Source organism: Mastomys coucha, unplaced genomic scaffold, assembly GCF_008632895.1.
Source record: "Mastomys coucha isolate ucsf_1 unplaced genomic scaffold, UCSF_Mcou_1 pScaffold22, whole genome shotgun sequence".
Taxonomy (NCBI): domain Eukaryota; kingdom Metazoa; phylum Chordata; class Mammalia; order Rodentia; family Muridae; genus Mastomys; species Mastomys coucha.
In genome coordinates, this window is record NW_022196905.1 from 137,358,183 (window position 1) to 137,373,425 (window position 15,243).

Here is a 15,243-nt window from a genome sequence, read left to right on the forward strand (position 1 = left end):
AAACAACAAAAAAAAAAAACAAAAAAACAACCACAGACTCTCTTGAGAAACATCCAGGGTCTGCAAGCCACATAACAGGGCTGTTGGCAAGATTTAGATCCTAGATGTTGACGATCGAGGTTTTCTTTGGGGGCGGGGGTGCAGGCTAAGGGTTGCTCTTAATTTTCAGGGGCTGCCTTATTCCCTGGCTAAGGGCCCCTCCCTCCATGTTTAAAGAGAGCAAACACATGGTCAAGTCCTCATGTTTTCAAGTCCAGTTACAGCATCTCTGTCTGACTACTTCCAGGAAAAGTATTCCAATTCAAGAATACCCAATCACATGAGAATTTCACCATCTCAAGGCCCATAACTTTACATTTCAACGGAACCTCAAGTTCATCATGAGGGTCATTATGATGACACAGAGCACAGCCAGAAGCCATGTGCCTGGGTTCAAGTTCTTCCTATACCACTTATTACTTGTGGGACAATGATCAAGCTACTTGGGTTGCCTCAGCTGCAAAGTGAAGACAATAGGACCTATCTGTGATGGAGACCTAGAGACTGCAAACTGCTTCAAATGTCATGATCCACTTCATTGTCTAAACACCCCAAGCCCCCATTCTTCATATTTAGTATTGCTGTGAAATCATCCACCTAGAGGCCACATAGAGTGCCAGGCTGTCTCCATGTAGTATGCACCATATTATATTACTTTCAATTTGAGGAAAAGTTGCTTGCCTAATTAATAACCTATTCCTTTCTTCCCTTCCTATGCTGAAGTAAAAATGTAGCAATGACCCAAGCACAATCATGCAGAGGATAGCACCGTACATAGGGAGTGGCAGTCAGAGGATAAAGGGCCTGGGTCTGTAAGTGATCTAATGGGGCACTGCCCATCAGCCTGGCAAAGCTGGATTCTTTATGAGAGAAACAGACTTCTGTAGTATTTAGGTGACTGTCTTACCATATAGTAACATTTAGAAATTGCTCAGCCACACAGGGAGTACTACACAGTACCTGTTATTAATATTACTGATAATCTTTTGTCTTCTGGAGGTTGGCAACTCTACCCACTATCTCAGGCCACTAATACCCCCGACACAGGCAGAAGCAACATCAGTGCAATAAGACCTGTTACCTGCTTACTAACTAGACAGTAAGGAGAGAGATGGCTGATTTTTACTGAGCATATATAAGCCTGACCTTCTACAGATACTATATACCATTTGAATAGCTATGGGCTGTGAGACCAGGACTAGGACTAGTCTACCTTTGTGTAAGGGTGGCTTGAGCTGACACTTGTCATAGAACTGTCTGCCTCTTGCAGGCTCAGCTGCCATCACATTACTCACATAGATGTCCGGTACTTGATGTCGTCCTTTTCTGCCAGCTCTTCACAGGTGAGGCCATTGTGTTCTTTCCAGAGTCCCTGACATTTCCTACAGGTCTCCTGAGGACAAAAGACAGATACAAAGACAGTTCCTGGTGAGTGGGTGTTATTCAAGCTTGTTCACTATGCCTGTGAAATGTACTACTTTGGGACTCTGAGTCTGAGTGCTGCTGACCCAATGAACAAAACAGTTTCTAAAGACAGAGCAACATCAGAAATTCAGAAGGCACAGGCCAGTTTTCTCTTTTCCACTAAAATAAAGTGTTGCTCTAATCAAATGATCTGAAATACTGAAGAACCACCTAGAAACAGCACAGTAGACAGAGTGCTGACCTGTAAAATATTGTGAACTGTTTGAGAGCTTATCTGTTAGGATCTTACCCTTCCACAATTCTTCCAGCCAGTGCTCTTGACATAGAAGTGAGGAATAGTCTAGAATATGATAACCAAGGGGAACTCAGGAAGACAGTCTTTCTGTCACCTATCATTCATAAACATGGATGTAACCCTCCATGGTATCACTTCATTATAAAACAAACTGAAAAATGTCATTACCTCAGGACTGAGGAATAGTTCACTTGGGAAAGTGTTTGCCTTGGGAGCATGTGTTTGTACCCATACATCATTGCCTTTTATTTTATTTTACAGAAACTATCTTGTACTAATAGCCAGAACCTAATAAAACACTAAGCCAATGATCATAAGCCTAAGTGAAAACTGCAACTTTGTTCAGAATAGCACAAGAAAAGATGGTGCGTGTTAGCTGACTGGGCTCTGGCCTTGTCTGTTGAGGCAGGGGACACTTGAAGAAATAACTGGAGAAAACAGCATTCTGGAAGATGTAGATGGACAAAGCTGGGCTGTTGGGTATGGTGGCTTGTACAAATGATGCAAGCAGGCCTAGCTCGGCCTGCATGGCCAGTCCATATAGAGTCCCGTGAGACCCAATTATCAGTTTTGTCTTGAAACCAGAGCATCAGGAAGCATAGAGGCAATGTGAGCAGATTTGGGACTTTATTAGAGCATTCTTGGTGGGAAATAGATTAAGAGGGAAAAGGGACTGAAGTATTTGAAAGACATCTGGAGGACCAGAGCGATATTCAAGTGGAAGAGCACTTGGTGTGTGCTAGGTGGCCGTGGCACAGGCCTTTAATCCCAGCACTCAGGAGGCAGAGACGGATGAATTTCTGAGTTTGAGGTCTATAGAGTGAGTTCCAGGACAGCCAGGGCTACACAGATAGACTCCTCTCTAAAAACCAAAGAAGGATAAAAAAAAGCACGTGTTGCTTCAGTTCCCAGTACCCACATGCCAGACAGCCTGTAACTTTCTATAACTATAGTTCCAGAGGATTCAATGCCTTCTGACCTCTGTGGGCAGCAGCCATATCATGTGGCACTACTATATGCAAGGAGGCAAAACACTTATCCACACAAAATAATCTGAGAGGAGAAAAAAAAGGACAGGTTTGGGAGCTAGTATGGCCATCTAGCCAGGAGATGAAGGGAGGCCTAGACCACGGTGGTCCATGAGACCCTATAGAGAAGTTGAAAGTTGACTGACATGGAAAAAAGAGAAAGCAAGCTCAGCAGGTTTGAGTGTGTTAGGAAGCTCCAAGAACACTTTTTTTTTTTTTCCCCCTCCTGGTTTGGTCAAAAGAATATAGCAGTAACTGCAATACTGACATAACTTGGCTGGTAGGAGGCAGACTGATCTGGAATCAATTGGACATCTCTTGAGAATGTAAGACAGGGATTTGTGGCAAATTTAAAACTTAGGGAGAGGGCAAGGCAGATGCTGCTTAGCTATACTAGAACTTCAAGGCAATTCTAGAAACATTTCCCACAGCTGAATTCACCAAGGTGACTTAGCCTTGGAATGGTCCCTGTAGTATAGACTGCACAGAAGTGAGGACAAACCTCTCTTGCTGTTCACCGTTGCATACTCCAGGCTAGCAGGCCCATGAACTTACAGGCCGTTCTCTAGTCTTTACCTCCTATCTCATGGTATGGACAACTGTCACATTCAGCTTTTATGTGGGTTCTGGAGAGCTGAACTCAGGCTGTCAGGCTTGCATAGCAAGTGCTGTGCATACTGCTATCTTCACAGCCTGAAACTATTACTTTTACAAAAGGTACCAGCATGGTAGCACCACCTTTGGTAGCATTTGTACTTGGGAAGATGGAGTCTGAGGACAGCTTAGTGGGGCAAATACAACTAGCCTGCAAGGACAATGCAGTACCAATGATTCCAGGTGGCTGACAGACAGGGTAGGGGTGGAGGACGCAGGAGTGGATTGACTAAGGACACATGACTTTTGACTGTAATGTAAGCCTTTTGTATTCACCAACATCTCCCTCAGACTTGGTGTCATGTAGCTCTAGATTGCTTGAACTTGCTGTGTAGCTGAGGGATTATCTTAAACTGCTTCTTCTTTGAAAACATAATTTTCCTTTAAAAAAAGTAACTAAAGATTTATTTATGTATACAGGTGATTTGTCTGCACATACATTTGTATATAAGAAGAGGTTAACAGATCCCATGAGTCTGTTATAGTTAGTTTTGAGCCACATATGGTGCTAGGAATTGAACTCAGGACCTCTGGTAGAACAGCCAGTGCTCTTAACCACTAAGCCATCTTTTGCCTTGAACTTCCTGTCTCTGTGATCTGAGTGCTAAGATTACAGGTACATGGCACCACACCTGGTTATTTTGGGCTTGGGATGGAGCCAAGGGCCTTATGCTGAAGTATATTTCCAGCCCTCTTTTATACCTTTTAACTGCCTATGTCATATATGTGCTAATAATAGGAGGAACATTGAATGTTAAGAGATAAAATGACATGGGCAGCTCTGGGTGCCTGGAACATGCACGGTCTTGAGTAGGATTGTGGCCCAAAGATAGTGTTGGGGGAAAGTAGAATTCCTGGGATAGGACACATCTCAGTGTCATTGCTTTCAGGATGTAGATGTTCTCTCTCCACTGCTGGCATTCCATTCAGAAAACAGAGCTAAGTCACCGTAGTTTTGTAGTTGCACAAGTGTTCTTAAAAGACACTGTGTGGCAAGGCATGTTATCATACACCTTTAACCCCAGCACTCAACTCAGGACACAGAGGCAAGTGGATCTCTCAAAGCCAGCCTGGTCTATATACAGAGTTCCAGGACAGCCAGAGCTATATAGAAAAACCCCATCTTTAAAAAAAAAAAAAAGAGAGAGAGAAAAAAGAAAGAAGATGACCTTGTAACTGTTCCAGGAAAGTGGCATAAACAACAGCTGGAAAATAGATGAGCTGGTGTTTGGATCCTGTCTTCCAAAACAAAAGCAACAGAGCCGCCCACCAGAAATGGCAGCTTGGAAACAATTAAGCAGTCCTGGTGAGTCAGTTATTAAATCATGGCCTGACTTCTTAAGTAAAGAAACCTCATTAAGTTGTTGCCCAAGCCGACAAGAGAACCCGTCTACACTGGAGCCTATGGTTCATGAGGCTTAGAGGGAAGTCCTCTGGCTCGTATTCAGTACTGTAGTGGTCAGCCTTTCAGTTGTATTTCTTCACAGTGAAGGACCCAGGGGTCCCATAGAATAAACCTGGATTGTATTCTGAAGAGGCACTGTAGCCAGACACTGAAACCCACAATTAAGATAAGACAAGCAGAGTAGGCTGGGCAGAGTTATCATGTGGAGCTCTCTGCATCATCTCTAAATAGTGTGTACTAAACTGTAATTCTTTTCTTCCAAGCTCAGCTAGGCTTTGTTCCTCAACTCCAAGAAGCTCCAGTATTATAAAGATAACCATGTTCTTTAAACTGGGGAGAATGAGAGATAACAGAAGCCATTTTGGAGTGCAGATTACCCTGGTAAAAATAACTTACCAACATGAAGCACAAAACATGTCTACCCAGCCAGGCATGAGCTTTACAGCCCATCCCTTTCCTGGTGACTTCAGCCCAGGAGGGAGAGAGGTGAAGGAGACACAGGTGCTGACTAACCTAGGCAACTCATTAAAGAAGCTGCTACCAGCTGTTGCTACCTTTTATGTCATTACGAGCCTACTGCCTAAATCTTCCTGGACAGTGGACCCTTGAAATGCTAAAATGTCATGTAATATATATATAGATGAAAACAAACCACAGGTGGCCAGGATATGGCTCAGTTGCTAATTAGGATCTGAGTTCAATCCCTAGAACCTACATTTAAAAAAAAAAAAAAAGCCAGGCATGGTAAAGGGTGCACACATGCAGCGCACAATCCTTTTTATTCATTTTCTGTTACATGAATCTGTAATGAACAAAGCAGACTAGAGTCTGTTTTGGTTCAGGATGCCTCGGGAGAATGACTGTCATCAAATTCAAAGGCAGGTTAGATTACATAGCAAGTTCAAGGACGGTATGCACTACATACCAAGTTTCAGTCCCTAAAACATCATCAAAAGACAAACAAATTAGGCCACTGTGGCTGCCTGTATTCTAGGCATTCAGATTCTACTGCCCCGTCTTCAAGCCTACCTCAGAGTCAGAACATCAGGCTCTCTTGTTTCTGACTGATTGTTCCAGCTTAATCTTTCAACTTGCTTGCCAGGAGACTGAAGTTGCAGACCCAACTCTGGGGCACAAGGCTAAATCCAATATGAGGAACTCCATCTCTCTGTTGTCATTTAAGGCACTCAAAAGCCACCATGGTTGTGACCGTCAATTCCCTGAGGCCCCCAGGTGAAACATGAGAAACATGACTTCACTAATGCTTACTCAACTTGAGGGACCACAGGGACAAAGGCTTTTAGGCCACCTGAGTCCTCCAGCTGTTAAAGATACCAGTCCTCCCCACCCCCATCCCAAAAGTCACATGGGCTAAGAGCCAGAAGATCTAGAAGGATACTGATTTAAAGAGTGTGAAAGACATGAGAGGACATGAGAATCAATGTGGCTTAGCTAAATCAAAACTTGGGCAGATTTAGCAAGCTTCCTTTCTTGGTGGAAGTCACTGGAGGCTTTCTCCCAGGCATACCAGCAAAAGGAACCCACAAGTTCAGTAGCTGGTGACTTCAGCAAACTAGAGAGGGCAGTAACATTCCGTGACATAGCATGGATGCATGCACACGTACCCAGTGAAAGAGGGTGGTGACAACTCATGATGTTTTTATTTTACTTTTGTTGTTGGTTTTGACACAGGGTCTCTCTAAGAGCCCTCCCTGGCTGTCCTGGAACTATGTAGACCAGACTAGGCTGGCTTCAAACTCAGAGAGATCCACCTGCTTTTGCCAGGAGTGCTGGGATTAAAGGAGTGTGCTACCATACACAACTAGTCTCTTAAACTAAAACTCTTCGAGGAACAAACATCTACACAACTGATAAAGTACTTCCCCAGTCTGGAACTACACTGTCTGGTGAGGTGCCTTTCTAGGCTCTGTCAGCCAGAACAGTCAAGTATCCAACATTCTGCATACTTGAATCAAGCAGTTCAACAATGAGACATTTCTATAAGTTGAAATTTCAAGGAGCACAGATAGGTTTCATATTATAAATATAAATACTTCAAGGTTCATTACAAGCTAAGTTAGTGCTACTTGGGGGAGGCAGGAGAATTAGCAGTTTGAGGTAAGCCTGGGTGATACAATGAGACTCTATCTTAAAAAAAAATCAAGTAAGAAAAATAAAATAAAACTGGTGAGAGAGTTCAGTGAGTGTGATTGCTTGAGTTTGTTCCCTGAGACCCAAGGTGGAAACAGAGAAGTGATCTGAAGACTGTCCTGACTTCCACATGTGCTCCATGGCACAGGCCCCTGGATCACACTTGTGCAGAGATACACATAACCAATAATGATAATATAAACTGAGATTCTCATCCCACTCTTTATATTTTACTTATTAGGTATGTCTATAAACACAGCTTACACTAGCATGCCCACATGTAACTTATAAACAAGCTCATGTACAAGGGAGTCTTCTCTACATAGTTCTAACACTGTGAGCTTCAGCTCCTGCTGGTGCCAAGTAGCCAAGGATAGGGTGCAGATAGGCAAAGTATACTGGGCTATACTTCTACATGCTGCACGATGGACTGAAGAAGCTGAGACCAGAGGTAAGAAGACAGTTAGCCAGTGAGTGGAAGAATTTCTACCACTTGTAAAATATTACAGCTGTAGCAGTGGGTATGATTCAGTGACTACTTTCTGTTAGGCATGGCATGGCACAGAAACAGTCATAGTTATTCAGCCCAAAGGATGGAGAGGTCTGAGAAGGGTGCCATGCTGAGTCTAAAGGTGCAAAGGAGTGAGTCAGTTGATAGGAAAGTACATGCTCAGGCATGGTAGAGGAGAGCAGAGTGGTGTGGCTGGAGACAGAAGGGATCAGATGCTGAAAGGAGACCTGGGTTAGCAGACTGCTGGTGCTAAATGCTACAGGCAGGAGCTAGAAGTCAGGCAGAGTGGAGGAAGTATGATGATTTGATGACTGAAGTGGCAGAGGTGGTGATGTTGGATCTGATGCCCCCTTTGCTCTCTCCCTGGGCCCTGCCTACCCATTGTACATATAAACTCAACCCAGGTTTACACATTATCTTTAAAAAAGAATGGTGGGCAGTACCCCAGATTTTTAGAGCTGGAAATTACAGCTACCAGGTACTTAAAATGCAAACATTTTCCCAAAGGGTACTTTGCAAGAACATCTCACTAAGTACTTTTTTGGAGGGGTAGGGAGCAAGATTTTATTTTCATTTTTAATTACATATATGTGTACCTATATGTGCATAAGTGCAGGTGCTCTTAGAAGCCAGAGGCATCAAGTCCTGCTGGAGATGGGAGTTACAAGAGGTTGTAGGATACCTAATGTGGATGTTAAGAAACAAACTTAGGTCCCCTGGAAGAGCACCATGTGTACTTAACCTACCTCTCCAGCCTCAACTGCTTCTATTTAAATTTCACAGTAACTCTGTGAGGAAAATCCTGCACCATAAGGCCCTACACAGGTATGTGTTTTGAAGTAAATGAGAAAGGAAGCGCCGGGCAGTGGTGGCGCACACCTTTAATCCCAGCACTTGGGAGGCAGAGGCAGGCGGATTTCTGAGTTCGAGGCCAGCCTGGTCTACAGAGTGAGTTCCAGGACAGCCAGGGCTATACAGAGAAACCTTGTCTCGAACCACCCCCTCCCCTCCAACAAAAAAAAAAAAGAGAAAGGAAGCTAAGACAGTCAGTCACAATACTTGGCCAAGACCATGGAACTGCCTGACTACAAGTAGGCTTGTTCTTTCTCCTGTATTCCCACTGCTTCCCTGTGTGGGATCTGTTGGCAAGAACAGGTCATTGTTTAGTAGAAAACTTGGGGTATAAGGATATGAGGCAAGCTGTGAAGTTCCAACGGAATCTCATGTAGAGGCTACACAGAAATGGGCAACTGGCAAGGCTGTCCAGTTGCAGCTGCACAGGATAATGCTTCCTGAATGAGCTTCCTGAGAATGACCCAGTGAACAGCAGGATGGAATGGGATCAAATCTGAGACTATTTATTTTTTTTAAGATCACACAGAGCCTGCTAATCAAAGTAACCTTAAACTGGCCACAAGGAAGTGTCTTTCCACCTTCACCGACTCTGCACATCTGGCCGGGCAATAGAAAGAAGCATGTACAAAGAAAGACAGGCTCAACGTGTGCATTCCACACCAGAGCCAGTCACTCCTCATGACTGGACAATCCTGGACCTTTCCTGTGAAAACTCATCAACTGTCTCTGCAAGAGTGGCTAGGACTCTGACCATCAGGATTTTTTATTTTTTTTTGTGATTTGGGAGTCTCACCATATATCCTATAGCCCACAGTCATCTTGTGTCTGTCTTCTGAGTCCTGGGACTTATGTCACTGTGCCCAGGTGTTAGGATTTGCTGGTGATTATGATTACTACTATCACAAAATTGGGTGAAAGTTCTGGTTCAGGGTGATAGTCAAAATGGCAATCATTTCTATATTGAAAGGAATGAAAGCACTCTTCACTCGCCCATTCTTGCCTCTTCATCCAGTGCTACTGAATGCCAACCCACCTGTCAGGGCATCTCTCTGCAAAGGGCTGAGAGAAGGGCATTATGAAATCCCGCCTTCTCCATATTCCTCTAGGGTAATGGGCCATTATCAGATCTTGCAGTGCCCTGAAGACTGAGCAAGAGGAGGTCAGGCCAGGGTACTGTTGCTAGATCCTGAGGTTATCTGGGAAAGTAGTTGTATACAGAGAGAATGGAAGAGGGACTGAGGTGTGATTCAGACCTGGAATGAGGAGCCTGGGGAATCAACTGGCTAGCCAGTAGCCATGGCCAAGGCACATAGCCTCTTGCCAGTGACCATATCCTCTACATTGGCCCATGGCATAGCTGTTTCAAAAACCAGAGAATCTGGGAAACCCCGATGACTCTGAATTTTTGGGGCACTTGGCTTATACACCATTATAGCATCTCTCCTTTTTTTCTCCTTCTTTTCCTCCCCCTCCTCTTCATCCTTCCCTGTTCTCACTTGGCTTTTTTTTCCGAGATGGGGTTTCTCTGTATAGTCCTGGCTGTCCTGGAACTCACTCTGTAGACCAGGCTAGCCTCAAACTCAGAAATCTGCCTGCCTCTGCCTCCCAAGTGCTGGGACTGAAGGCATGTGCCACCACTGCCTGGCTTCAGGTTTTTCAAGACAGGTTTGTCCATGTAACACTGGCTATCCTGGAAATCACAATGTAGACCAGGATGGCCTCAAACTCAAGAGATATGCCTGCCTCTGACTCCTGAGTACTGGGACTAACGGCATGCACCACCACCACCACCTGGTATGGTTATGATTTTTATCATCATTATTATCTTTCGTTATTTCTTAGAACTTCAACCTGAGTGTGGTCAGCTAAGTGCTGCAAATCTTATACTGATCTTGGTTTTCTCTTTAGCCTCCAGCAAAAGGGCTTCTCAAGGAAAAGATTTCTCTTAATTTTTAGAAACTCTATTAACACACACTAAAGCTGAAGCATGTGAGCACTGGATAGATACTGCACTACTTCTCAGTAAAGTACCCACTCAGCATCATTTCCTATAAGGTTAGAAAGTCAAGCACTTCTTTCAGGAAGATCTGGGTTTCTGTCCTAATGCTGCCCTCTAGGGACAAAAGATTATAAGAGCAATTTGGTTTCCATCTACCCTACTTTGGAGCCTGGACTCTTCTAGTGATAACAGGGTCACAAGGACTGCTTCCTTCAGTATGGTTGGAATCAGGGTTCTTAGATTAAGTGGCTGGCAAAGCCTTTATCAGAACAAAACCAGTTCAGTTTGCCTTTATCAGAACTGACTTAAAGTCGAACCTATCAATTCCTTCCCAGAAGTTATTAAAAACTGAGTCTGGTTTCTTTGAGGTCCTTTAGCAGATTATTTACAACAACTGGGCAAGTAAATATTTACATAGAAGCTTACAAATATCCATTCGAGTTCCTTCTAGGCACTATAGGTCCTATTCTGGGGAATAAAAAGAATACAAAGAATAAGAATCTTGTGCCTGTCAGGAAGTTACACCGGTGAGGGATCATGGCATGTTAAGTGAAACACAAATAAGACAGCATTATAAGTACTAAGGGGATAAATTCAGGAAGGAATGTCATCAAGATTAAGGTAGAGGGGCTGAAGTACACAGTCATGAGGTGGATGGTAGGAAAGACCTGTATTTGAAGTAAAGGTGTACAGAAGCCAAGGTGCTCAGGGAACTGGGAGGAAGGAGAGAGATTAGCAGTCAAAGAAAATCAAGCCGGGGATGTGAGGGCATGAGGCTGCCTGGGTCTGGCAGGTGGTAACTACACTCTGGCTAGGGTAGCAGAGGGTAAAGGGTCTTTCCATAGTGGTTCTGGATGTATAAGCTAATTCTAAAGACCTACCTGGTGGCTTCCCTTTCAACGGGGAATACTCTTGGGCTTGAGCCACACCTCCACTAGACTGAGGCCTTGCTCACCTCTGCATGGCACCCAAGAGTTCAGTCCTCATAGCGTTGAAAGGGCAGGAGGGCAGAGGCCATGACTCAGGCCCTTCTAGAGGCATCTGCTTATTACACAGTCTCCACACAGCTGGAGTTGGTAGAGTCAAAGTCATTGTAGTTATGATTTTAAGAACTGCAACCTTTTGGTGGGTTATGAAATCATTCTATAAGATTATGATCAGCGGGTTTTACATTAGGATAGGAAAGTATGCATTCCACATACCAACTTGTTTTGTTAAACTGTTAGTTCAGTTAAACATTTATATACTCACACCCTGACTTAATGTTAAATAAAAATGTTCATAAGCTAATATAGATTCAATTTTCCAAAATTTGGTTTAAGAAAGTACCTGAGGGGGCTGGAAAGTTGTTGTTTAAGAGCCCTGGCTGCTCTTCCAGTGGACCTAGGTTTGATTCCCAGCACCTACATGGCAGCTCTCAATTATCATCTGTAACTCCAGTTCTAAGGTCTCTGGCACACAGACATACATACAGGCAAAACCATCAATGTGACATTTATTTATTTATTTATTTATTTGTATTTATAATGTATTTATTTATTTGTTTTGCCTTTTTTTTTGAAACAGGGTTTCTCGCTGGGTGTTGTGACGCATAACCTTTAATCCCAGCACTTGGGAGGCAGAGGCAGGCAGATTTCTGAGTTTGAGGTCAGTCTGGTCAGTCCAGTTGTCCTGGAACTCAGCCCAGAGTGAGTTCCAGGACAACCAGGGCTATACAGAGAAACCCTGTCTTGAAAAACCAAAAAAGAAACAGGGTTTCTCTGTGCCTTGGCTGTCCTGGACTTGCTCTGTAGACCAGCCTAGCCTCGAATTCTCTGCCTCCCCAGCGCTGGGATCAAAGGTGTGTACCACCACAGCTCAGCTCTGTAGCTCAGTCTTTTTGGGGTGTGTGGGTGGGGGTGTGTTTAAAACAGGGTTTCTCTCTGTAGCTTTGGCTATAACTCACTCTGTAGTCTAGGATGGCCTAGAACTTATAGAGATCCACCTGCCTCTGTGTCCCAAGTGTGTCACTACCACCTAGCTGAGGCTCACCAAAAAATCCCTGTGATCACTGGGAGAAAGTAGAAGAATTCTGCATGAACACCAGACAGGAACAGGGACTTAACTGTGGCTAAGGAGCAGGGGTGTAATAAAAGACACTTCAAACTCAAGACAAAACGCCTCAGAGCTTGCTTCTGCTCACTGCTGGCTACTCTGGGCTTCCCTGAGTTTACTGAGAATCTAGGCCTGGCAGGAGCAGCCAGCATCCTCAGCTCCCACTGTCATCATCCCAAAAGGACAAAGATATGTTTCTAAACAGGCACCATTCTGGGCCAAGTCACAGTAGTCTACTACCATCAGGAGGCACCCTATAGCCTATATTAAAGTCATGCTAATCCCAACAGTGTAATGGGCAAAGGAAACAGAACAAGAATCATAGCACATTCCATCCTTCTACAAAAACCCATATGCTGAGAAGCTCACCTTGTCAAGATATATACAGAACATTTAAAGTTTAAGGGAAATGGATTTAGAAAACCACAGAGTGAGTTTGTAAATAGCTAAGTGATATAGAGTGCCTACTTAGCATGTACAAGGCTTAGGTTTGATCCCTAATTACAAAAAAATCCCAAAATAAACAAACAAACAAAACAAGCAAACAAACACAAAAGGAGAGAAGGGGCCCTAAAAGGACAGCAGTGATAGCATGCTATGGGGTAGAAGTCAGATTAATTAAGATATACAGTCCTTTCTATATTCGCTCTAGCAAGTATTGTTAGCTATGTATCCCCAATGATTTGAAAAGGTGTGTAACTCCTGGGTTAGCCATGTGGTCAGAAACCAAACACTACCAAGTGGAGCATACGATTAAGAAGGTACTCATTCTGGGGTTCAGCCCTCCATCACCTTTCTACTCTGGTTAGATTTGGAGGATCTATTTTATTGTTTGAAAGTGACTAAATGTTTAGAATGCTAAGACCATTAAAGCAATAGGAATTAGCATACACTCAGAAAGACTGGTCCTGTTAACTGGTGGGGAGTTATGGAACTGCTGTGATTCTGTATTTCTTAGATGCCTTAGCATCAAGGTTTACCACTGGTGCCTTTGAGCTGTGGTCTGGAGCACTCTATGTCCCACTCTGCATGCCTGCAGAATTGCCAGGCTTTTGTGGAGTCATCATGACTGCTTTGGTCAGTCAGTTCCTGTTTTCAGGGGCCTCTTTAGCCTAGCTTACACACTCCCACTTTCTTTCCACTGAGAATTGGAAAACAGAGTGTTGGGCATTCAGTATGAATCTTAAACAAAAGCAGACATGTAGAATGCAAGCTCCAGCCTGCACCACGAACCACCTGAAGCTCCAACAACCTAGTCTTGCTCAGTGTGGAGATGAGAAAGGAACACACGACAAACAGCAGCTTGATCTGGCTAGCCCTTCTCAACCTGCATGTTCCCACCTCCCACTTTGGTGAGGGTAGGGAGAGCTTATAGTTTTGCCTCTGGCTGCAAGGATAGGGCATGCCCTGACATCTTGGGGAGAAGGAAGACGTAGATACTCTCCTGCTGTACTGGGAGCTGCTTCATTGGTTCTAACCAACATTCAACATGAGTCATGCTCTAGAAGTGCATTGGTATTCCTGGACTTAGTGCCCAGGTATGACTGGCTTATACCAATTTCTTAGGGTCTATATTCAAGAGTAGTTGTTACTACTTTTAAGAAGCATCATACTGTCAAAGCCAAACAGAACAAAACCTAAACATTAAGACTAAACAGGAAAACATCAACAAGATGATCAGTATTTTGACAGCAAGTGGGCATGTCACCTTCTCATTTGGGTCTGTGTAGTCTGTGGTCCAGTATTAGGTGAATGAAGAGATGAACAGCTACAGACACAAACAGAACTGACTTGATTCTCAGACTGGCCATTCCTGGGTCAAATTTTGTGATCATAGATGAGTTAGAGTTGCAACCGTCAGTAAGGTAAACAATAAATTAGATGCAGCTTCCTAAGACCAAGCACTTTAGCTTCAACTTACAAAACATAAAATATAAAGAACTGCTAGACAGACATCTAACTGGGATATATTAACTAACAGTTATCCAATTGGTACAGGTGAACTTTTATCTATATTTAGGAAAAACTGGTGGTTGCCTGGCACATGCCTTTAATCCCAGCACTTGGGAGGCAGAGGCAAGTGGATTTCTGAGTTGAGGCCAGCCTGGTCTACAGAGTGAGTTCCAGGACAGCCAGGGCTATACAGAGAAACCCTGTCTCAAAAAAACCAAACCAAACAAACAAACAAGCCAACAACAACAACAAAAAAACTGGTGGCTATAGGTTTCCTGACTATTTTTGGTATGCTGCTGATTTCTGAAAAAACATGGGATAGAACTAGTTCTTGGAAATGATGTAATACGAGCTTCTCCTTACTCTTCTGCCCTGGCTACTCTTCCCTGCCCATCACACTACCCTTTTGTGCACCCTGAAGGCCCAAGCCCCATCTTGCTGTTTCTACTGACATTCTTTTTACATTAAGAACTGGGCTTTGGGGAAGAGGATCTATTCTGGCTGAGCCTGCTCTCCTGATACCTGACTATGATCCCCACTCAAACTTCTTTTGGAGCCCGAAGAAAATGGAATCTCAATGGCAGGCAACTTTAATCTCAGTATGTGAGAGGCAGGTGGATCTCTATGAGTTTGAAACCAGCCTGGTATACAAATAGAGTCCGGATCAGCCATGCTTCTGTTATACTGCAAACCCTGTCTCAAAAAAGCAAAGCAAAGCAAAGCAAAGCAAAGCAAAGCAAAGCAAAGCAAAGCAAAGCAAAGCAAACCAAACCAAAAAACCCCAACCAATCAAACCAAACCAAAAACCAAACAGAAACAAAAACCTCAAAACCA

At 43.8% G+C, this 15,243-nt stretch overlaps 1 protein-coding gene across 5 annotated transcripts in view; it reads right to left on the minus strand.

The window, feature by feature from the left end:
- Positions 1-15,243, minus strand: part of Rnf216 (ring finger protein 216) — a 120,343-nt gene that overhangs the window by 26,846 nt on the left and 78,254 nt on the right. For all 5 annotated transcript variants that reach the window (XM_031338604.1, XM_031338605.1, XM_031338601.1 and 2 more), the window contains exon 14: positions 1,335-1,432. In XM_031338604.1, coding sequence (XP_031194464.1) covers positions 1,335-1,432 — 98 coding nt within the window. The remainder of the gene's footprint in view (positions 1-1,334; positions 1,433-15,243) is intronic.